Source organism: Felis catus, chromosome C1 (genome assembly GCF_018350175.1).
Source record: "Felis catus isolate Fca126 chromosome C1, F.catus_Fca126_mat1.0, whole genome shotgun sequence".
Lineage (NCBI taxonomy): Eukaryota > Metazoa > Chordata > Mammalia > Carnivora > Felidae > Felis > Felis catus.
The window spans coordinates 100,057,808-100,081,386 of NC_058375.1; the positions used below are offsets into that span (position 1 = coordinate 100,057,808).

Here is a 23,579-nt window from a genome sequence, read left to right on the forward strand (position 1 = left end):
ATTTGTTTTAGTCAGCTCGAGCTGCCGTAACAAAATGCCATAGACTGGGTGGCTTACACAACGGAACTTTAGTTTCTCACGGTTCTGGAGACTAAAAGTCCCAGATCAAGATGCCAGCCAACTGGCAAGCACCCTCTTCCCAGCTTGTAGACTGCCAACGTCTCTCTATGTCCTCATGTGACAGAGAGAGGGAAAAGAGAGAGAGAAACACACACACACACACACACACACACACACACAGAAGAAGAGTCTCTCTGGTATCTCTAATAAGGGCACTAATCCCTTCATGAGGGCCTCAGCCTCAAGACCTTACCTAAACCTAATTATCTCCCAGTGGCCCCACCCCCACATACCATCACACTGGGAAACTGAGCTTCATCATATGAATTCGGGGAGACACAGTTCAGTCCATAGAAGAAGTTGACAGTGTAATTAATGCACTGAACGGTGCTTTGCTCCATACCTGTGTTCGTCATGCCTGTTAACATGCTTCAGATGCGGTAAGTTATCTGGTATGTTTCATTGTACATGCACACTCTTGGGTAGGGTGTACGGCTTAAAAACAAAATCACTCATGCGAACAGAATGTCCCCACCTACCACTTAGCCCTGCTCCAGCTGTTCTGTCAGACGTAGGCAATGACGAAAGTGGCAGGAATTATGTCACCTCGAGAAAAGTGTGAGGATGGGGAGGGACGACTTCAACGTGCACGCAGAGCTCCGGGCAGGCAGGCGCAGAACCCGGGTGAGTCCTCCTGCACAGCCAGTCCTTAATACTGTCTCCCAGCTCCGGGACTGAAGACGAAGACCCTGAGGGTTGGCAGGAGGGGTAGCGGGAGCAGGAAGAGAGAAAGAGGAAGGGGAGAGAAGAATGAGGCAATTAGCATAAAAGTGAGAAAGCAGAAATAAAAGCCAAGGTCCCGCAGAAAGAAGAACCTAGAAGCCCCTGCCCCACCCAAGCTCTTCTCTGGGGCTTAGGTGGGTTGGTCCCATCCGAAGCACCAGGCACCAGTAGGTTCTGAAGGAACCCACGGACTGGGAGACAGAAGGAGGCTGCCTGCTTCCCGGAAGAAACTTCCGGATGGCAGGAGGGGCGCTAAGCTCTGCGGTACTGGGGCCAGGCCTCACTGGGCCCCCCGGGCTACTGCAGAGGGGAGGCTGTGTCCGCTCTATGGAAGACTTCTGCTCTGGGCTACCCAGGAAGGCCGCCTCGGCTCTCCCTCAAAAGAGTTATGAACTCTCCTTCTTCTCATTGTCCGGCTGGAGCAAATCCCTCAACTCGCACCGGCCCGCCTTCATCCCGATGCACGTGAAGCCGGAGAGAGGACCCGGAGGGAGGTGGAGGATTAGATAAGAAGTGAGAAGTGACAGACGGGTGTCAGGCAAAGACAGGGGACTGTGTGACTGTCACTGAGTGGATCATTAGTCTGATGTGACACAGGGGCCTCTCGTCCCGAGGAACCACATCCCCCTGCAGCTTCTGGGCCGCTTCCTGTGCTGCTCACCAAGAAAAAAAATCACCCAGATTAACCTCACTTTCTCGTCTGCTCTGCTGTGTGGACTGGTAAATCGGGACAGGGACAGAGTATGCACGAGCTGCAGGGAGGCATCGAGGCAAGAAAGAGCAACGCTTCATTTCAGGGACTCTGTGCCTGACCGAATAAGCATACCCAAATCATGATGCCGCGGCCGGCCCATGTGCCTTGGGCGCATGATACCCAAGTGCTCTGCCCGGTTTAGCATTTCTCGTGGCAACTCAGATGGAATCCAGGGGAGCGGGCTTGTCAAGTGGTCGGCTGACACACAGTCAGGAGGTAGCACTGATCGGTCAGCTGACAGGAACAAGATTCAAAGAGATCTAGACAGGTGAGAAAGATGGATCCAAACTAGCAGGATGAAAGCTGGAATCCAGAGTTTAAATTCAAGCAATTAGGTGCACCAGGTAGGGGAGACGCGAGTTCGTGCGTGAAAAACGAAAGCAGTGGTTCTGGTTGATTGCACACTTGATGTGAATAACTAGCGTGACATATTTGTTAGAAAGCAGAGAGAAACTTTGTGTTGCCTTATATTGCATGTATATACGGTCGTATCCCAAATAAAGGAGATAATTATCCCACAGGATTCTTCATGCCGGATTCTGTTTGAGAGGCCTCAGATTAAGCAAACGTTCATGGAAAAGTGCTGGTGAGGGGTTCCGGAGGGGAGGGAAACGATCACAGCCGGCGGAGCACGCTCTCTGAGGATGTGGGGAGGATGAGACAGCCATATTCAAATATTTGAAAGTGACACTGAAAAGAATTCAGTGTATTATGTGTCACTCCAGATTACAAATAAGTGGAAGTTTCAGACAGAAAGACGTATTTCTCCTCAACAGACATTAGAATTAACTGGCAATTTGAGATACCCTAACAGAGAATTTGCTGTGACTTGAAGTCCTCATGCTGAATCCATTAGGGATGAAGTGGAGGGGATTGGGCGGGCACACTTGGTGACTTTAGTCCCTTCCGCTCTACGGTTTAGTTCATTTCACTTACTAGATATTTACTGAGTATCTACGCAGCATGGTGAGCAAAACAGAAGTGGTCTCTCTTGGCACCTACATATATAATCTATGCGGAGGACACAATCAACAAATAAACAGACCATGCAAACTAAACGTTATGCAGAAAGCAAACAGGGAGCGGAGGCAGGGAGTAGCAAGGAAGGACCTCTTTAGATTAAGTAGTCATGGAAAGTCCCACTGAGGTGATACTTCAGATGAGACCTGAAGACCTAGGGGGTAGGCTTTTAAAGAACTAGGGAAAGGGCGCCTGGGTGGCTCAGTCGGTTAAGCGTCCGACTTCGGCTCAGGTCATGATCTCACGGTTCATGAGTTCGAGCCCCACATCGGGCTCTGTTCTGACAGCTCAGAGCCTGGAGCCTGCTTCGGATTCTGTGTCTCCCTCGCTCTCTGCCCCTCCCCCACTCGTGCGCGCATGTTCTCTCTTTCTCTCTCAAAAATGAATAAACGTTAAAAAAAAGAAGATCTAAAGAAACGTGTCAGGCCGAAAGTACAACATAGTGCTTGCTTCAGCAGCACGTATACTAAAATTGCAACGATACGCAGAGGATTAGCACAGCGCCTGTGCAAGGATGACAAATTCTCAAGGTGTTCCATATTTTTGGTTCCACTCAGAACCAGCCACACAGGAGCATGGGCAGAGGGTTATCAAACCCTTTCCCCTTCAGCATGGGCTATGGCCACTGGTTAACTGTCTAGCTCTGTCCAAATATGGAATATAAGGCCAGGCAATCTTGCTCATGGAAAAATTGTCCCTGATTGGCATATTAACATTAATCTTCTTTGAGTGTGGGAAAGGAAAGAAAGGAAAGGAAAGGAAAGGAAAGGAAAGGAAAGGAAAGGAAAGGAAAGGAAAGGAAAGGAGAGGAGGAAAAAAGAAAAGAAAAGAAAAGAGAAAAGAACAACCGAACAATGGCCTTAAGGTAAGACAAAGCCAGGCACGGGAGGCAAGGAGCGCAGGTCAGGACAGCTGGAAGGCAGAAGGCGAGGAGGAGAATGGCAGAAGGTGAGAGAGAGAAGTGGACAGGGCCAAAGTCACATGGGGCCCCCATGAGCCAGGATGAGGGTTTCAGCTTTTTTCTAAATTCGATGGAAAGCCACAGAAGCATTTTTAAGCAAAGAACAACACAATCCAATTCATGTTTTTAAAAGGTGGATGAGTTCTTTTTTTTTTTTTCCTTTAACGTTTATTGATTCTTGAGAGAGAGTGAGTGAGAGAGAGAGAGAGAGAGAGAGAGAGAGAGAGGAAGGGGTAGAGAGAGAGAGGGAGACAGAATCTGAAGCAGGTTCCAGGCTCCGAGCTGTCAGCACAGAGCCAGATATGGGGCTCGAACTCACGAACTGTGAGATCATGACCTGAGCCGAAGTTGGACGCTCAACCAACCCACTGACCCACCCAGGGATTTTTTTTTTTTTTAAATAATAAGAGTAACACATGAGAGTTGTAGAAAATAAAAATAAAAATCTGACTCATCTCCCAACCCAGCCTCTCAGAGCCATAGGAATGGAACCACACGATATGTACTCTTAAAAGTTAACAGTCTGTTGTAGTTAAAAAGTATTTTTCACATGACCATGATCATAGTGTATATACAATTGTGCTGGGGCGCCTGGGTGGCTCAGTCGGTTGGGCGACCGACTTTGGCTCAGGTCGTCATCTCACAGTTTGTGGGTTCAAGCCCCATGTCGGGCTCTGCACTGACAGCTCGGAGCCTGGAGCCTGCTTGGGATTCTGTGTCTCCCTCTTTCTCTGCCCCTTCCTGCTTGTGTTCTGTCTCTCTCAAAAATAAATAAACATTAAAAAAAAAGTATATACAATTGTGTTACTTACCATGATCACAAACCAGAACTATTTCTTTGATGTCCTTGGATTTATAACAATTGATGTCATTTTTACTTAGGTTTTAGTTTAAGTTCCATACAGATCTTTAAAAGAAAAAGCCTTGCAAAACCATTGAAAAAGCGGAAGATGATGGTTAGCAACCACATGCAAAGGAGCTCAACTGTTGAGTCATCAGGAAATGCAAATTAAAACACAGAGGAGACACCACTTCACCACAACAAGAACCAATATCATAAAAAAGGCAGACAGTAACAAGTGTTGGTGAGGATGTGCAGAAGTTGGGCCCTTTATACACTGCCCATAAGAAAATAAGATGGCATAGCCACTTTGGGAAACAGTTGGGCCATTTCTTAAAGACTTAAACATAAACTTAATACACAACCAGAAATTCCACTCACAGGTATGTACCTGAGAGGAATGAAAACTTTGTGCACACAGAGGCTTGTTAGTGTTCATGACAACACTGTTCTTAATAACCCCAAAGGGAAAACGACCCAAATGTTTATCAACAGATGAATGAATACAATAGGATACTCTTTGGCAATAAAAAGAATGAAATATGGATACATGCTACAACATGGAGGAAACTCAAAAGCATTATGATACGGAACAGAAGACAGGCAATTTGTTACATGTTGCATATTCCATTTACATGAAATGTCCAGAAAGACGAAATTTATGGACAGAAAGCACATCGGTTGTTGCTTGAGGCTGGGGGTGTAAGTGAGGATTGCTATACACAGGTTCAAGGGAAATTTGGGGGGGGGGTGGTAACAGAAATGTTCTAAAACTGGATTGTGGTCATGGCTGCACAACTTTATAGGTTTACTAAAAAAGTACTGAATTGTACATTTACCAAAAAACCACAACAAGGAAGTAGATGAAGGAGGGCACGCTTTGAACCAGTTTGGGGACAATATTTTAAGAGCAGTGAAATTTGGACCCTAATAAAGAATATTGGTGCAACAAAAGAATTTCTAAGGTCTTTTGGCTTTTCTAAAAAAATTTTTTTTAATGTTTTATTTATTTCTGAGAGACAGAGAGAGAGAGAGAGAGAGAGAGAGAGAGAGAGAACAAGCAGGGGAGGGGCAGAGAGGGAGACACAGAATCTGAAGCAGGCTCCAGGCTCTGAGCTGTCAGCACAGAGCCTGACATGGGCCTCGAACTCATGAACCGTGAGATCATGACCTGAGCCAAAGTCAGATGCTTAACCAACTGAGCCACCCAGGCACCCCAGGTCTCCTGGCTTTTTAAATGATAAACCATATTTATCTTTAGCACAGTATCATTCTGACTGTGCTTATGTCAAAGGATAAGGTTAAAATGGTCATATATTTGAAAGGCACAAAATGAGAGGAAATTGAATTACCATTACACATCCTTAAACAAACAAAAAAATGAAACAGCAGGAGGGACTTGTGTTTAGTTTTTATGTTCGTAGGCTGCCACCTCGTGGTCATTTATAAGATGGCACAACTTGCTTTGCTTTTTTTTTTTTTTTTTAATTTTTTTTTTCAACGTTTTTTATTTATTTTTGGGACAGAGAGAGACAGAGCATGAACGGGGGAGGGGCAGAGAGAGAGGGAGACACAGAATCGGAAACAGGCTCCAGGCTCTGAGCCATCAGCCCAGAGCCCGACGCGGGGCTCGAACTCCCGGACCGCGAGATCGTGACCTGGCTGAAGTCGGACGCTTAACCGACTGCGCCACCCAGGTGCCCCATTGCTTTGCTTTTTTAATCTTGAATTTGTCAAGCCCTGTCGGCATATCACAAATATCTGAACACTTGGCTATGCGTAGGTTAAATCCCTGAATGAATCACTGAATAATCTATACCTCATAAAAATACGGTAGTGGCAAGAACTGAACTGGAAATCTCAAAAAATCGCTTCCAGCCCCTGATCTGCCTAGTGTAAGCTTTGTGACTTTGAGCCAAGACAAGAGTAATCTACTGGCCCTATCTGGTCCCAAAGTTCAAGCACAGGCTCTGTAAGACAGTGGTTAGGAGCATGACCTTGGGGTAAGTTCCTAACTACCCTGAACGTTGGTGTCCTACTCTTTAAAATGGGGATAAAAGAACACCCACTGCCAAGGTAGGTGTGAGAACCAAGTGTGAAAATGCATGTAAAATCACTGATCTCCGAACACCCTTCTGCAGTGACAGTGAGGGTTTCCTCCCGTGACCATGTGCTTCACGGGCACAAATCCTTTATCTGACGTTTTAAAGTAGTTACCTCTCCCCACCCCACCCCAAAGAAATAAGCAAAAATCCAGAAAGATACAAGTTCAGATAACAAACTACGTTTCTTAGAATTATCAGCCGACTCGAAAAACACATTTGAACAATTTAATTATTAAGATGAGTGAAGCCAAAGTCTGCACAGAAGCTGGAGTTTTACAAATAACTTAGAATCACCGATTATTTAAAAAAAAAAAATACAGACAGTGGCAAGGATGTCAAGAGGTGACTGGTCTAGCTGATCCTCTCTCTGCCAGTATCTTACAGGTGACTGACAGGTTTAACACATGCCAGCTGGCACAATGGTGACCAGAGAAAAGAGAATTCTTTCATTTTCCCAAGAATTCAAATAAATGTTTGCATCAAAGGGATGTTATGGCATAGGCCAGCGAACCAGTCTGCCTAAGGATCCACACCATCCGAAACTTAAGAGTTTCTACTATTTAACTCCATCACCCATTATATTTCCCTAGGATGTCAAAATGTCGAGATGATCCTAGCTTTTATTTGCCAGGCGGATGTTTTGGCATCGCTTAGAAATTAAATTTTTTGTTTGCTTTTAAACAGCTTTATTGAGGGATAACTTAGATACCGTAGAATTCCCTAATACATAGTTGCCCGAGCCTTGGTAAACGTATACAGTTACGCAGTCATTACCACAATTTGATTTTAGAACAATTCCATCATACATTTTGCATCTGACCAGCCCTATAGGGAAAGAATTTACTGGATCATTAACGTGTGAGTTTAAATCATCTAGCCCTACAGAAGACGTGAATAGACATTTTTCCAAAGAAAACATCCATGTGGCCAACAGACACATGAAAAGATGCTCAATGTCACTCATCATCAGGGAAATACAAATCAAAGCCACACTGAGATACCACCTCACACAGGTCAGAGTGGCTAAAATTAACAAAAGATGCTGGTGAGGATGTGGAGAAACGGGAACCCTCTTGCACTGCTGGTGGGAATGCAAACTGGTGCTGCCACTCCTAAAAAGTGTGGAGGTTCCTCAAAAAATTAAAAATAGAACTACCTTACAACCCAGTGATAGCACTACTAAGAATTTATCTAAAGGATACAGGAGTGCTGATGCATAGGGGCAAGTGTACCCCATTGTTTATAGCAGCACTTTCAACAATAGCCAAATTATGGAAAGAGCCTAAATGCCCATCAACTGGCAAATGGATAAAGAAGATGTGGTTTATATATACAATGGAATACTACTTGGCAATGAGAAAGAATGAAATTCTGCCATTTGCAGCAACGTGGATGGAACTGGAGAGTATTATGCTAAGTGAAATAAGTCACTCAGAGAAAGACAGATATTATATATTTTCACTCATATGTGGATCTTGAGAAACTTAACAGAAGACCAGGGGGGAAGGAAAGGGGGAAAAATAGTTACAGAGAGGGAAGGAAGCAAACCACAAGAAACTCTTAAATACAGAGAACTGAGGGTGGGGGGGGGGAGAGGGAAACGGGTGATGGGCATGGAGAAGGGCACTTGTTGGGATGAGCACTGGGTGTTGTAAGCCAATTTGACAATAAATTATATTCATAAAATTTAAAATAAAATAAAATAAAAAATAAACCACCTAGCCCTAGAACTTAGCTTAGGCATTCCTTTTGAATAAATTAGCTTTAGAGGAAAACAAACTAAAACTCTCAACTTTACTCAAAATAGAGGTTGATGAAGCACATTCTCTCCAGGGTCTGCAGGCTAATTAGAATATAAAGTAAATGTATAAATTAAGAATAAAAGTTAATACACATGCACTAATGTATGTATATGTTTTGAAAAGTATATATTGTAGAATTCATTACAGTTTATGCCAGTATTATGGCCACCTCTCACCCAAGGACAACCTTATCTGTTTTCTCACTCTTATAAATATGGTTATCAACTGTCTGGAGCTAAACATTTTGATCTGGCATATTCCAAATTTATGGAAGAAATATTCTCCTTTTCTTTAATTTGGCTATGATTAAATTAATCACAGTTTATTGACTCCACTCATCTTGACACTGAATATCATTTTACTTGATTATTTAAGTGCTCATTCAATATGTGCTAATGCAGTCTCCTTCATATACTAAGCTCCTTGTGGTTAGAAAAATTGTTTCAAACTTTGCGTGAAAATGAGTTTTATTTTTCTCAAGCACCTAGTTCACACTGGGCACACAAAAAGCTATTTAATAAGTACTTGTTTCATTAATAAATGATACCTCAGGTCCGTCTCCCTTCCTGTGAAGCTTCTGCCCTCCCCCCACATTTACATTTATCATATACCCTAGATTTCCTAGACATTACAGAGTTTCTGTTCAACTGTCCCATAAGAACAGTTGCATGTGCCACACCATATGTCTGGGCATATGGTCCTCAATAGCTGTAATATGAATCCATCTCTACGGCAATACATCTCTTGATTTCTATTCCTCCCTTTCTGCTCACTACTAGTTCTGATTACCATTTCAAATACAGTTCCCTTTCTTTTACTTAACTTCATTCTCGATTTTTTAAAAGTTTCTTATGCGACAGAGAGAGAGCGCGCACGCGCGTGCGCAAGTAGGGGAGGGGCAGCGGGAGAGGGAAACGATTCCAAGTAGGTTCTGCGCCAATGAGGGGCGGGGGGTAGGGACCGCAGGCGGAGCTCCATCTCACCAACCATGAGATAGTGATCTGAGCCAAAAATCAAGAGTCAGGAGGCTTACCAACTGAACCACCCAGGCACCTCTCAATATTTTTTTAACATTGCAAAAGCATACTAATAGAAAAAGTCTGACGATACAAAATACACAGAGTACACCAAAGGTAATCTATTTCTCTCCTGTTGTTTCCACTTGGACTCTTACAACTCAGGGCTCCTGCACCAAGAGGCCCTAGAGAACATTCAGTACACAACAGGATGCAGCTGGGCAGCCCCCTGGGCACCTGTCGGTGGATCACCCACTCATGAATTCTGTGACCTTGGGTGAGTCAAACTTCTGGGAACCTCGGGACCTTCCGTATAATGCCCGTCTCACCAGGCCGTCGAGTCAAGAGACACGTCTACGTGTGAGCACCCTGCGAAGTCTAAAGCTCCACGCACACTTAAAGGATCACTGGGGGGTGTTGCAGAAGTCTCCGCGCCTGCGTCCCCCACGACGCGCCCAGTAGTAGTCCGCACCCCACTTCGCCCCAGCCCTGGAGGGGTTCACAGCTCCTCCCGCGGTGGCAGCTTCTCCGGGCCTACCCTCCCCAGGGACTGAGCGCCAGGCCCCGGCTCGGAGACGACCGCCAAGCTCCAGGCGCCGTCGGCCTCCGGGAGAAGGGAGCCTTCCTTGCAGAGCTTCCCTCTGCAGCTGCAACGTACGTTCCCTCTAGGACCGCCTCTAGGTCTCACCTATAAACTGGAGTCGCCCCGGCCTCAGCCTTGTCCTTGCCCCTCCCGGCAACAGCCAATCGAAGCTTCCTAACGCGGAAAGCCCCACCTGGAAGAGCCGCGCCAGCTGCAGCCACGCCCCACCGTTCAAACGCCGAGTTCCCGCGAAGGCGGCGGGTGAAGGCCACGCGCGGTGAATTATGGGGGTTGAGGCTGCAGAAAGGGGGTGCTGATTGGCTCCTGAGAGAGGAGGGCGGAGTAAAAGGCGGAAGCAGGCGTTGGGGCACGGCTCTCTGGAATTGGAGACTGGAGCGGTCATGGAAGCGCTTAGGTGTTCGGAGCACGGTAAGGGGCTCGGATCTTTTAGGGGCTCCTCCGGGAGTCTGTCAGTCTAAGCGTGGCATAATCGTTATCAACCTTCTCTCCTCAGGAACCATCTGCTTTCTCAAGACTGGCGTCCGCGATGGTCCCAACAAAGGAAAGAGCTTCTACGTGTGCCCGGCGAACTCTTGCAGCTTAGTGCTGGCAGCCGAGTAAGTCTCGAGCGGGGCACGACTGCCTGTCACCGCCAGCTCCCCTCTGCCCGGCGCCACAGGCACTAGGAGAGGTGGGGACCCTGGTGTGTGCAGCCAGGGCCCTTTAAGTGGTTGATAATCCCCGGGCAGCGTGGCGTGTTGGGGAGACGCTCTCTACCTGCTTGCTGTTGAGCCCTAGGCAGCTTACCCTCTGGGCCTGTTTCCCCCTCCTGTAAGATGGAGGGTCAGCTATATCTGGAACCTTCTGGTCCTTTCCAGCTCTGGGTTTCTGTGCGCTTGTCAGGCCTTCTGCTCGGACATTGCTTCTCCCTGCTAAGTGAGGACATGCAGACATAGTAGAAAATAATTGGTCCCTGTTTCGCACTACTTTTAGGCCGAACTTGTTTTTAAATGTTTGAGGTTAAAACACTCTGGTGGTCAGATTATCAGCTCCCTTTTAAAATCGGATTCTGGGGGCGCCTGGGTGGCGCAGTCGGTTAAGCGTCCGACTTCAGCCAGGTCACGATCTCGCGGTCCGTGAGTTCGAGCCCCGCGTCAGGCTCTGGGCTGATGGCTCAGAGCCTGGAGCCTGTTTCCGATTCTGTGTCTCCCTCTCTCTCTGCCCCTCCCCCGTTCATGCTCTGTCTCTCTCTGTCCCAAAAATAAATAAACGTTGAAAAAAAAAATTTTAAATAGGATTCTGTGCGTTTAAGGGGTGAGATTGACCATCCAAAGAAACAGATTACTTTAGGGATTGACGCTGGAAAAAAAATCAAGTATCTAATTCAGCACTCTGGTAGTGATTTTTTAAATATAATTTATTGTCACACTGGCTAACATACAGCGTGTAGAGTGTGCTGTTAGTTTTTGGGGTAGATTCCCATGGTTCATCGCATACGTACTACCAGCACTCTGGTAGAAGCAAAAAGTTAATACTGTTCTCATAAAGTGTTAATGTTTTGACACAGTGCCAAGTGTCCACAGCCTATACGAATTTTTAAACTATCACATTAAACGTTTTTCCTGATGTCTACGGAACTTGGTAGAGAAAAATAAATTTTCTCCTTCTGAAATAAGACACAAAGTGGGTATCCATACTAGAAAATGAAGTATTTTTCAATGTGTGTATTAACCTGTGTTTTCCCTTACATGATTTAGACGATTTGTGTCTTTGTTGGGCTTTGAAACTACATGAAGGAATTGGTATACTTTTTCAGATTTGACAAATACACTTTTAGACAAAATACTTTCTTGGCTCCCTAATAAGTTGTCTTTTTATTTGAAAGAAATTACTGGGATCCAGTTTGGTTACATACGAAATGATTCTGAGAAAAAGTGTTAAATCTTAAGATAGAAGGGACAGGCCGGGGCGCCTGTGTGGCTTAATAGGTTGAGTGTCCAACTCTTGATTTCCACTCAGGTCATGATCTCACGGTTCGTGGGATGGAGTCCCTCGTTGGGCTCAGTGCTGACATTGCTGGGTTCTCTCTTTCCCTCTGCCTCTTCCTGGCTTGCTCACTCTCAAGTAAACATTTAAAAAAAGAAAGAAAAGGGGGGTGCGGGGGCGGACAAGCCGGGTATACTATCAACAACATATCATTGTGATTTACTATTTATTTCTAATTTCTTTACTGAGTTTCTTAGGTTCTAGACCTAGCTCAAGTTTCATGCAACATGGAAGCACTTTCAGATTTGTAGGAAGTAAGCATTAATGGTAGCGTAAGATTCAGTTTTATGTTAAAAGAAATATACTCTTGGGGCACCTGGCTGGCTGAGTTGGTGGAGTGTGAGAATCTTTGTTTCCGGATTTGAGTTCAAGCCTCACGCTGGGTGTAGAGATTACTTAGAAATAACGTCTTTAAAAAAAAAAAAAAAAAAAAAAAAAGAAGCCCTTCTGTACAGTGCCATTTATACAGATGCACTGCTATCAAAGCAGTACAATATAATGACAGTTATTTGATAAACTTGATCTCTTTGGAATATGTGTGGGGAACTAGAATATAAGCAAAACAAAGGAAGAAACAAGTGCCACAGGCCCTATGAGAGTATATTTTAGGTCTACACTCAAAATTATTTATCCTCAAATGTTATATATACATTCTCTCATAAGAAGCTGTAAGAGAAGAGTTAAAAACTTATGCCAGGCATGAAGCAGGTTAGTGGAGCATGTTTCTAGAGCAGGCATGTGAACAACACTGAGGGGCAGCAAAGAGGTTGTAACAGACAAAGGGATGATGGAAGAAGTTCACAGCTAATCTTTGATATTCACTCATTTCTGGGGCAGGGTGGGGGGGGGCTCTCACAGTGTAGAGGTCGCACAACAGTATAGTTTTAAGCTTTTGAGTCGTCAGGAAAAAGATGTATTTATTGTTGTCCTATCTTTGGGGAAGTGGGGAAAGAAATGAAAGCTGCTGAGTGAGCCTTTCCCCAGAGGATGGCACATAGATGTAAAAATGTATGGCATCTACAAACCCTGTGGAGGTCATAGGCGCACTCCTACATTTAAAACCTGTAGTTAGGGGGCGCCTGGGTGGCTCAATCAGTTAAGCGTCTGACTATGGCTCAGGTCATGATCTTGCAGTTTGTGAGTTCAAGCCCCATGTCAGGCTCTGTGCTGACAGCTCGGAGCCTGGAGCCTGCTTCAGATTCTGTGTCTCCCTCTCTCTCTGCCCCTTCTCCACCCACATGCTCTCTCTCTCAAAAATAAATAAACATTTAAAAAAAGTAATAATGAAACCCATAGTTAGGACTTAATTTTAGAATGTTAATTTCTGATGTCCCCTAAAACAAAATTTCCTTTTTTCCTCCCCCTCTAGCATTCCTGTTTCTCATTGTTTATTGCATGAGGACTGTGTGGTAGCACTTCAGGGTTTGCTCCTACCGCCGGGCAAGGAAGAATACAGGTAAGTGTCCAAAATGAACATCTAAGTTTTTGTTTCTTCGCCGGATTTACAGCCAGGTGTGTTTTCCTAGGATGGACTATTCTTTAGAAATCGTTTTTAACAAACAGAATTTCTCTATGTATTGAATGCCTTCTGAGCTGTCGCTGTCACTGCTGAGCACCTGGTCAGTCTGAGAATCTGGTTAGTTTCAGAATCAACTGCTCTGCCTTCCTCCCTTTCTAGCTGTTAAGTAGCCGGTAACATCAGCCTGCCAACAGTCACTAACTTGCAGTAACTTGTCAACTTTTCCGTCCTAGTAATAGAATGAAAGTGATGTTGCAAAATGTGTCAAGTATGTTAAGCACTCAATAAATGTTAGTTTCCCTTCTTTTTTTTTTTTTTTTTTTTTACCGAAAACTCAGATGTAGAGCAGGGAAGTCTATATAGGTGGCAGGTGATATTGGTCATGAGTATTGAAAAAAAAGTAGAAATTCACTAGGGGCAGGAAAGGGGTCATATTTAACAGATCGATAACCCTGCATTAGCATACAGAGTTAGGAAGTAATCAGGAATTGCAAGCATTTGGTTTGGTAATAGTTTAGCATGTGTTCGAGTAGAGATTTCAGAAGGTGAGGCTGGCCAGGAAGGCAGGGGCCAGCTGTGATGGTCTTTATATGATATTCTGTGCAGTTCAGAATTTATGTATTCTAGATCGATCTCCGCCCCCCCGCCACACCCAACATTGGCATTTAAGTTCCATCTTCACAATTTTTACATATCTGAATATTGCCTGTACTGCTGTTTTTCTTTTCTTCTTTTTTTTTTTTTTTTTAATGTTTATTTTTGAGAGAGAGACTGTGCGAGGGCAGGGGAGGGGCAGAGAGAGGGACAGAGAGGGTTAGAAGCAGGCTGTGTGCTGTCTGCAGAGCCTGCTGTGGGGCTCGAATTCACGAGCCGCGAGACCATGACCTGAGCTACCCAGGCGCCTCTTTTTTCTTAATTGAGTTATGGATACAGTATACAGTAGTCTGCATAGATTTTAAGTGTTCAGCAGTTCAGCTTGAGAGATTTATATAACCATCCTTATAACCAAGCCTCAGTCAAAATACAGAGTATTTCTGTCACCCCATTAAGTGCCACCACTGGTTTGGTTCATTCTGCAGCGTCTGGCTTCTTTTATGTAACAGTACCTGAAACGGAGTCTGTACATCATTGCTGAGTTGAATTCCATTTTGTGAATATCACAGTTTCTTGGGTTTGTTTCTTATCCCTATATTTTTCTTTGGTGACGTGTCTGTTTAAATCTTTTGCTCACTTTTTTAATTGAAAATTTTATTGAGGTGGTTGTAGATTCTCATGTGCTTATAACAAATAGAACCTAAGGGATCTCTGTAGACCTTACCTAACGGCAACATTTTGCACAGTGTATATAAACAGTATGTAATGTGACAACTAGGATATTGACTCAGTCCGCTGTTCTTATTTGGGAAGATAGTTTCCCTTGTACTGATGTGTGTGTGTTTAGATTTCGTTCTATATAGTTTAGCACGAGTGGTTATGAGTATGCACTACCACAGCCAGGATACGGAACAGCTCTGTCACCACTCCATTCCTCCCACTGCCCCTTTATACCCCCGCCCTGCTTCCCACTCCCTCCGCCTCACCTCTGGCAACCAGGAATCTGATCTCCATTTCTAAAATTTGTCATTTCAGGAACGTTAACAGAAATGAAACAGTGAAGTGTAACTGTGGGGGATTTTTGCCTATTTTAAAAACTGTGCCCTTTGTCTTTTTATCACTGAATTGGAAGAGGTCTTTGTATATTCCCTATATAAGTTCTATGGTAAATACATATATAATGAGTATTTTCTCTGAGTCACTGGTTTTCATTTTTCTAACTCTCTGGAAAAGCAGAAGTTTTAAATTTTTATAAAGTCTGGTATTTATGTATGTATGTATGTATGTATGTATTTATTTATTTTTAATGTTTATGTTTGAGAGAGAAAAAGAAAGAAACCAAGCATGAATGGGGGAGTAGCAGAGAGAGAGGGAGACACAGAATCCAAAGCAGGCTCCGGGCTCTGATCTGTCAGCAGAGAACCCGATGCAGGGCTCGAACTCATAAACCTTGGGATCATGACCTGAGCTGAAGTCGGATGCTCAACCGACTGAGCCACCCAGGCGCCGCATAAAAGGTCCAGTTTATTATATTTTTATCCTTTGTGCTTTTTGTTTCTCTCTTAGAAATCCTTGCACAAATTTCTCCAGTGGTTTCTTCTAGAGGTTTTATAGTTTTTGTTTTTGTTTTCATTTTTTTTTTTTCTTAATGGCTTTTCTGTTTAGTCTGTGATCTACTTCAAATTAATTTTGGGTATCTTATGAGATAAGAGTATTTCATTTACTTTTCCTTATATTACTGAATGAGTATTATTTGGTTGATTCAGCAACATTTGGAAGACTTTGCCTCCCCCGTGGAAATGCTTGGCACTTGTAAAAAAAAAAAAAAAAAAAAAAATCAGTGACTACCATGTTCTGAGTCTATTTTTGAACTTGCCCGTCTGTTGGCCCTTTTCCCCACCCCCACACATTCAGATGAGATCATGTGAGTGTTCCAGCATTCATCTTTTTCAAGATTGGCAATTCTAGGTCCTTTGCATATAAAAAGTTGTATCAACTTCTAAATTTCCTTAGAAAACTTTGTTGGTATTACACTGAATCTGTATAGATCATTCTGGAGAGAACTGCATTAATATTGATTTTCTGATCTATGAGCATGGTGTATTTATGCTTTAAAATTTTTTTTTCAGCATTGTTGAATAGTTTTTATTACAGAGTACTATACCCTTTTTGTTAAATTTAGTCCTCAGAGAGTGTTATGTTTTTGATGCTATTATAAATGGAATTTAAAATTTTTTCACTTTTGGACTGTTTTTTTGGTAGTACAGTGGGGCTGGTAAGCCTCTAGGGCGTGAAGTCAGGATGTCCTGACATCTAAAACCATTTACATACTGCTGAGGGCCCCCTACCTTATGGGAATACTGTTTAGGTTGTAGGAAGCCACTGAAGAATTTTGGGTTCAATTTGCATTAATTAAGGAGGAACTCTGAAGAGGGTTGGTTAAAAAGGAAAGTGTTGGAGGCAAGGGGACTGCTGAAATAGAACTGCTATTGAATGTCTACTAAATGGCATAGTCTTTATCTCTTCCTACCATAGAATCTTCTGTGGTAGGTGGATGAGGCCGCCAACATTTAGGGAGGTTAGAAAAGGAATCTGAGGTCCCATGGTTGTGAAGTGGCATTGCTGGGATTCAGACCTAGGTCTGGCTGATTTCTAGCTGCTTCGACTTTAGTCTCTAAGTGAAAGGTGTGCTTGGATTGAGGCATTGGCGGTGGAGTTAGGTGCGCCCAGATTGCAGAAAACTTGCCGAAAGGAAATCAGTAAGACAGTGTTTTGGTAGGCATTTAAGCATGTGCTTTTCTTCCCCATTTCCTCATCAGGAACAGTGATCATGGCAGTCCCGACTCCCCTGGCTTGTGAGGATTCAGTGAGGTCCTGTGTGTGATGTACATAGTCTGGCGTTTGGCTCACTGTCAGTGCTCAGTAAATGGTTGTTAGGTTGGGATGTGTGGCTAACCCAGACAGCTTTGGACTAATTGTGTCTTACGTATATGTGAGACCAGCTAGCTGCAAAGAAAGGTCTAGACCAAAGATGGAGTTTTGAGAGCTTACCATTCACATTCTTCATACTAGGTGGATGAGGCTGAGAGTTGATCATTACTTTAAAATAGAAAAGTAAGGTATGCTAATGTTTTTCTTTTAGGCCAAGTCTAGAACACTATTACTGAGTTACTCACTGGAGGTTTTATAAGATTGTTTTAGGACAATAAAATACAGTTATACAACACACAGTAAATTGAAAAACAAAAAACAAGCAGGGGCTCCTGGTTGTCTCAGTCAGCTGAGCATCCGACTCTTGTTTTTGCTCAGGTCATGGTCTTCCAGTTTGTGGGTTCGAGCCCTGTGTTGGGCTCCATGCTGATGGTGTGGGACTTGCTTGGGATTCTCTCTCTGTCTCTTTCTCTCTCTGCCCCTCCCACACATTCTCAAAATAAATAAATAGACTTAAAAAACAAAAACCAGGCACCCCTGTAGGTAGTACAGGCTGGAAATTTTAAAAGAAGTAGGTAAGCCAATGGCTGATGACTTCCTTAGCAGACAGTAAGGGCATTTAGCCAGAACTCCTGTACTCTGGAAAATGACCTCAGGGAATGTAACCTTTTCTTCTGAAACCCAGTTTTCAGAAGAAAAGTTTCTTTTCCAGAACTTAAAGTACTTTACATTTTGACTTAATGGCGGTATGTTTAAAGCTTAACCCAGCTAGGAGACAGGAGCAGCAGAGTAATGGGGGGGGCGGTGTAAGCCCAGGTGAGGGTAAGATCTTGGCCCATTTTTGATACCTTGGCCGGTAGGTGCATTTATGTGCAGTTCTCCTACTTAAACACCAGATGGTGCCACTCAACCGGCATTTGACTGGCCCTTCAGCCTTGGCCCTCTGTTTATGGGCAATAAAGAAACAGTCACTCAGTAGAACCTGAAGGAAGAACTCTTGCCTTGCCTTGAATGACGTGGCATACCTTGATTTACAAATGTTGGACAACATCATTGAGCTTCCTGAGTTCTTGTTTCCTCCCCTCCTTCCCCTGCCGCCCACCCCTGCCCCCACCAACCTCTCTTCTAGCTTCTCAAGGATATAGGATCAAAATAGCTAGAAGTATTCTTTTATCTCCATCTAGGTAAAACAAATTTTAGTTCTTTAAATAACTGGTTGTTGCGGGATGTTCAGAAAATTTTATTTTTATTTTTTATTTATTTTTTTTTTTAAATTTTTTTTTTTCAACGTTTATTTATTTTTGGGACAGAGAGAGACAGAGCATGAACGGGGGAGGGGCAGAGAGAGAGGGAGACACAGAATCGGAAACAGGCTCCAGGCTCTGAGCCATCAGCCCAGAGCCCGACGCGGGGCTCGAACTCCCGGACCGCGAGATCGTGACCTGGCTGAAGTCGGACACTTAACCGACTGCGCCACCCAGGCGCCCCAGAAAATTTTATTTTTTAATAACAATTGAATCTTTGCGTGTCTAGAAAATTCTTTGTGTAGGGGCGCCTGGGTGGCTCCGTCAGTGGAACGTCCGACCCCGCCTCGGGTCGTGATCTCACGGTTTGTGAGTTCGAGCCCCGTGTCGGGCTCTGTGCTGACAGCTTGGGGCCTGGAGCCTGCTTCAGATTCTGTGTCTCCCTCTCTCTCCGCTCCTCCCCCGCTCACGCTCTGTCTCTCTCTCTCAAAAATAAATAAAGATTAAAAATAAAATTTTTTTTACTTAAAAAAAAAAATTCTTTGTGTCGCCGGTTATTGGGTAAAATGGGCAAACAGCTGGTATAGCCCAGTGATGATTATCTGGGTGGGTGATAGGGAGGAATTTGAATGGGAGCCGGGCCCGTGAAGAAGGACCTCTGGTCCCACCAGCCCGTGAGCAGTCCCACTCAGTGAAGCTAGTACGGCTTGTGCATCGCATCCATTGTACAGTGTCAGGCCCTGTGCTGTGCACTTGAAGGAACCCTCGTGTGTGAAGAATATTAGTCTTTGTGATATGTGTCACAATCACTTTTTTCCATTTTGCCTTTCTCTTATAATTTCGCTAATGGTATTTTTACCATGTGGAAGCTTAAAATTCCCCCCTGCCCTGCCCCAAAAGGCCTTATTACATACACAGGGGAGAGGTTCACTCCTTCTTGGCTGCCGCTTTCCTCCTGGCTGCCAGGACGTTGCTCAGCTCCTCTCTCTTCCTCTTGGCATGGATGTGTGTCTCCACTGTTTTCTGGAAGAACTTGAGGGCACTCTTGTCCTTGGGAGACCTTGAGTGGCTCTGTGACGTGCCCTTGTGTGGGGTGAAGCCCACACCTCTCGGATCATGTCCCACAGGGACATGTGCTCTCAGGGAGGCGCCCTCACGTTCCATATGAGCATGTGCTCGGGGAGGCGCCCGCGGCGGTGGCTGTGCCTCAGCTTGCTTAGTTCTCAGTCAAGTCGCCTTGTGGCCCTTGTCAAGGCCCATGGCCATAGGGCGGCACAGAGCCCTGCTGCTGCTCCTCACTGGCTCCCGCAGCCGGAGGTTTAAAACTTTCTTCTGGCCAGGTCTGTGGATGGGACACCTAGCTGGCTCAGTTGGTAGAGTGTGCGACTCTTAGTTTCAGGGTGGTGAGTTCGAGCCCCACGTTGGGTGTAGAGATTACTTAGAAAACTAAAATCTTAAAAAAACAAAGCAAAAACCTTTTATGGGGTCAGAATTACCAAATCCAGGATTTTAGGTCACACTGAGAAAAGCCTTCTTCACTTGAGGATTAAAAAAAAAAAAATTCCTCTCTTTTTTCCCCCAGAACCTTTCCAGTTTCATTTTTTTACACTTACGTTTTTGTTCCGTCTTGAATTTTCGTGTAAAGGAATGAGGTAGAAATCCTGCTTCGTGTTTTTCCAGTGCTGGAGCATACAAAAAAGTGAACCTGTCTTCCTGATGGTCTCTGACACCATTGGGGTAAGAGTCAGACACACGAAGGTTGGCGCCCAGCACGATCTGTGTGTGTTAGCACGAAATTGGATGTGTTCAGGTGCAGGTGCTTCTGTGACAGTACGATCTACAGCAGGGGCTTAACGCTGGTGCAAGTTACTGAGGAAGTGTGGGAACTGAGACATGAGCTTGGCCTTGAATGACCTTTAAATTTTAGATAGATAAAGGACAGTGTTTGGGGCTAGAAACAGAAGTGTGACTACAGCAAGATGGTCAGCGAGAGTGAACTAATGACTGCTACTGCTTAACAAGTCCTTGATACGGGTTACTTTGATCTGAACCTTATCTTTACGTGCATTAACGCGTGTGGTTTTCACAGTGATCATTTGAGGTAGGTACTGTTTTGGTTTTGGCCATTTTACAGAAAAGGAAACTGGCAGAGTGGCCAGTCAAATGAAGTATCTGAGGTTTCAGAGTTAATTATGTAGTAGGGCTGGGATTTGAACCAAGGGAGGAGGACTCTGGAGACTTGAGAGAACCCCAGCCTAGCTGAAGTGAACGTGCCTGACAGTGCAAGCCAGGGTTGGATGATCAACCAGGGGGGATTTGCCTTCTGGTGAAGAAGACGGCATTGAAGAGGTCTGGCCTCCTCTGGCTGTGTTCATCAGTATCGCTTATTACTTATATCTCGGAAAATGACATACTGCAGAAATTACACTCTTCATAGTGGAGTCGATATTTGCTTTCTTGGGGCACCTGGGTGGCTCGGTCATTTGAGCATCCAACTTCGGCTTGGGTCGTGATCTCAGGGTTTGTGGGTTCAAGCCCCACGTCAGGCTCTCTGCTGTCAGTACAGAGCCCGCTTCGGATCCTCTGTCCTCCTCTCTCTTCTGCCCCTCCCCTGCTTGCGCGCATGCGCGCTCTCTCGCACGCTCTCTCTCTCTCTCTCTCTCAAAAATAAATCAACGTTTATAAAAAAATTTTGCTTTCTCTGTGAGAATGTATTTCCATTGCTTTCCTTGTTGATTTGTAATTTAATAAACATAACAAAATTTTTATCCTAAAAACAGAGAAACCCATTCAGATAGGTTTTAATAAAAATGCAAGTAAAAACATTTTTTTTAGCACCATGCCTAGAACTAAGTAAATGCTTAGTAGATGCATAGTAAGTGTGTTGTTTTTTTTCCCCTTTTTGGACTCCCAAGTCCTACCCTTCTAAAGTCTGCAGTGGCTTGGGCTTTAAAATAGATATGATTTATGAAATGTTCTTGTCAGTAAAGATTTCAAGTACTTGATGCACTTGAAACCACAGCAGCAATTTATTCTTGATTCACGTTGATAAGTAATGGTCCTGCCTAATAGTAGCCAACACTTTGAATTTTTGTGCATTCAGAACATTTCATAAATTTTATTACATAGTTCAATTATGTATTTTTACATAGTTGTATTCTACATAGTATTTTACATGTAAAATACATGTATTTTACATAGTTCAATTATGTAATTGTCCTGTTTCAGTGAGAAAAACTAAAAAGACCAGTATGGGTTTTTTGTTATTTTTTTTTAATTGTGAGCTTGAATGGGAAAACTGTGAGTTTTTATGGGAGGGGCTGACCTATTTTCTTTAAAAAAATTATTTTTAATGTTTATTTATTTTTGAGAGAGAGAGAGCACAAGCCGGGGATGGACAGAGAAAGAGGGAGACACAGAATCCAAAGCAGGCTCCAGGCTCTGAGCTGTCAGCACAAAGCCCAATGCGGGGCTCGAATTCACGAACTACGAGATCTGAGCTGAAGTCAGATGCTTAACCGACTGAGCCACCCAGGCACCTCTGGACCTCTTTTCTTTCTAGCTTGACTTTTATGTAATATCTGTCCATTTGGGGCCTATCTTTGCTTATACGTCCAGGTGAGGTATTGACGTCAGGGAATTGAGACCCGCTCAGGATTCATCTTGAATTAGGACTCAAACTGTCACGATTCCTGTTGTATGTCACAAGACTATTTTAAGAAGTTAGAAGAAGAGCAAGAAATTAGACCGAAAGAAAGGAGAAAAAAAGGGATTAATGTAGGTAAAAATTGTATTTAATGAGTTAGAAAACAGCAAAAAGAGCTAATAAATAAAATCTACAAGCCAATTGATAAAGAAAAACAGAGAAGGTCCTAATACACAATGTGAGAAATAGTTACCCTACAGATATATTAAGACGCATGTGAAATGACACATGTAAAAAGTTATTTGTTGTGATATTGTTTTTAGTAGGAAAGAATTGGAAACAACCAAACTATCAAGAGGGTTCTAGTTAAATGAATAATGGAACTCTAAATTGTGGGAGATTGTGCAGCTGTGTAAAAACTGTGCAGTTGTAAAAAAGAAAAATTATGTATAAAAATTGTATATTGCTTACATATATAATATATATTATACATGTATTACATAATAGGAGTACCTTATGTATATATTCTGGAGAATCTTGACGATATTGTTAAAAACAAGGTATTTAGTATTAGTAGTATGTATACTATGCTATCCATTTGTGTGGAAAAGGAAATTAAGATTTATATATTTATGTTGATCTGAATATACATTTACAAATCTCTGGAGAGGCAAACAGAGAACTAATAGGAACAGACACTTGGGAGGAACGTGAACTGGGCAGATGGGGTACCATGAGAGGCTCCTTTCCATGGCCATTTTATTGAGTGAGTTTATTACCTAGTTGAACAATTAGGTAAAATTGTATTTGAAAGAGCTTATTTAACAGATTAAATGTTTTTGAGGAATCATTTTGGGGAAGGAAAAAATGAGTTGGTTCTATTTAATTCAGCAATACTTAACAATTCTGTACAAAAGGCAAGGCATAGTTGGGAATAAAGAGATCATATAGGATTATAGCCTTCCAGTCACTGAAGATACAGTCATGCAGGCAGGCAGACACAAGTGTAATACACCTAAATACAGCAGAAATCCAGAAGCAGCCCAGTGGATGAGCAGGGTAGGGAATGTGGGAAGACCTTGCGAAGGAGGCATGGCTTGAAGCCGACATGGAGGGACATACAGGACTTTGACAGCTGGTGATGGGGGAAGCAGTGGGCAAATAGGGATAAAGAGGACATCTTTTGGATGGAGGGAGATATGCATGGAAAATCTGGGGGCTGGAGAGCGTATGCGTGGTTCGCTTGCTAACGGAGTCGCGTGGCCATTTCTGTGCAGTGGGTGTGAAGGCTGGGTTTACTTGTGCAGGGACGGTCTTGTATTTGGATGTATGTCTGAATATGATCTTTTTTTTTTTCATGGGTGATTGCAAACATACACAAAAGTAGGCAAGATAGAATAATGCAGCATGTGAACTTTAGTTACCAACTCTACCCACTCTACCCTCCAGCTCTCGCCATATTTTGGAACAGATCCCAGATAACATTTCTTCTGCAAGTGTTTCAGTATCTAGCTCTGAAAGATAGGGACTTTCTCTCTTTTCTTTTTAACCAGTTGGAGTGCAGATTTCCTGTCGCTTCATAGGTGGCAAGTAGTTAATTTTAATAGTTTTTGTTTGTTTAAATCAATGAATACGGTTCACAGGTTGCAATTGATTGATGTGTCTTTTAAGTCT

At 43.6% G+C, this 23,579-nt stretch overlaps 1 protein-coding gene, 1 long non-coding RNA gene, 1 other non-coding gene and 1 pseudogene across 11 annotated transcripts in view; 2 read left to right on the top strand and 2 right to left on the bottom strand.

The window, feature by feature from the left end:
- Positions 1-10,186, bottom strand: part of LOC111561801 — a 44,136-nt gene extending 33,950 nt beyond the window's left edge. For 5 of the 7 annotated variants that reach the window (XR_006582940.1, XR_006582935.1, XR_006582936.1 and 2 more), the window contains exons 1-2: positions 10,031-10,183; positions 600-809 (exon numbers count right to left, since the gene is read on the bottom strand). This is a non-coding gene — a long non-coding RNA (uncharacterized LOC111561801). Of the gene's footprint in view, positions 1-599; positions 810-10,030 lie in introns of all 7 variants that reach the window. The other 2 variants (XR_006582938.1, XR_006582937.1) reach the window with 2 other exon arrangements.
- On the top strand, positions 3,060-3,162 carry LOC111562077. Its single transcript, XR_002745134.1, has one exon. It is a non-coding gene; the product is annotated as a U6 spliceosomal RNA (small nuclear RNA).
- Positions 10,187-10,201: 15 nt separating the features above from the next.
- Positions 10,202-23,579, top strand: part of TTF2 (transcription termination factor 2) — a 41,790-nt gene continuing 28,412 nt past the window's right edge. For 2 of the 3 annotated variants that reach the window (XM_006935022.5, XM_045033338.1), the window contains exons 1-3: positions 10,202-10,354; positions 10,440-10,542; positions 13,341-13,427. In XM_006935022.5, the coding sequence (XP_006935084.3) occupies positions 10,327-10,354; positions 10,440-10,542; positions 13,341-13,427 (218 nt within the window). In that variant the 5' untranslated portion in view covers positions 10,202-10,326. Of the gene's footprint in view, positions 10,355-10,439; positions 10,543-13,340; positions 13,428-23,579 lie in introns of those variants that run through there. The other variant, XM_045033339.1, reaches the window with a different exon arrangement.
- On the bottom strand, positions 19,187-19,525 carry LOC123379025 (annotated as a pseudogene).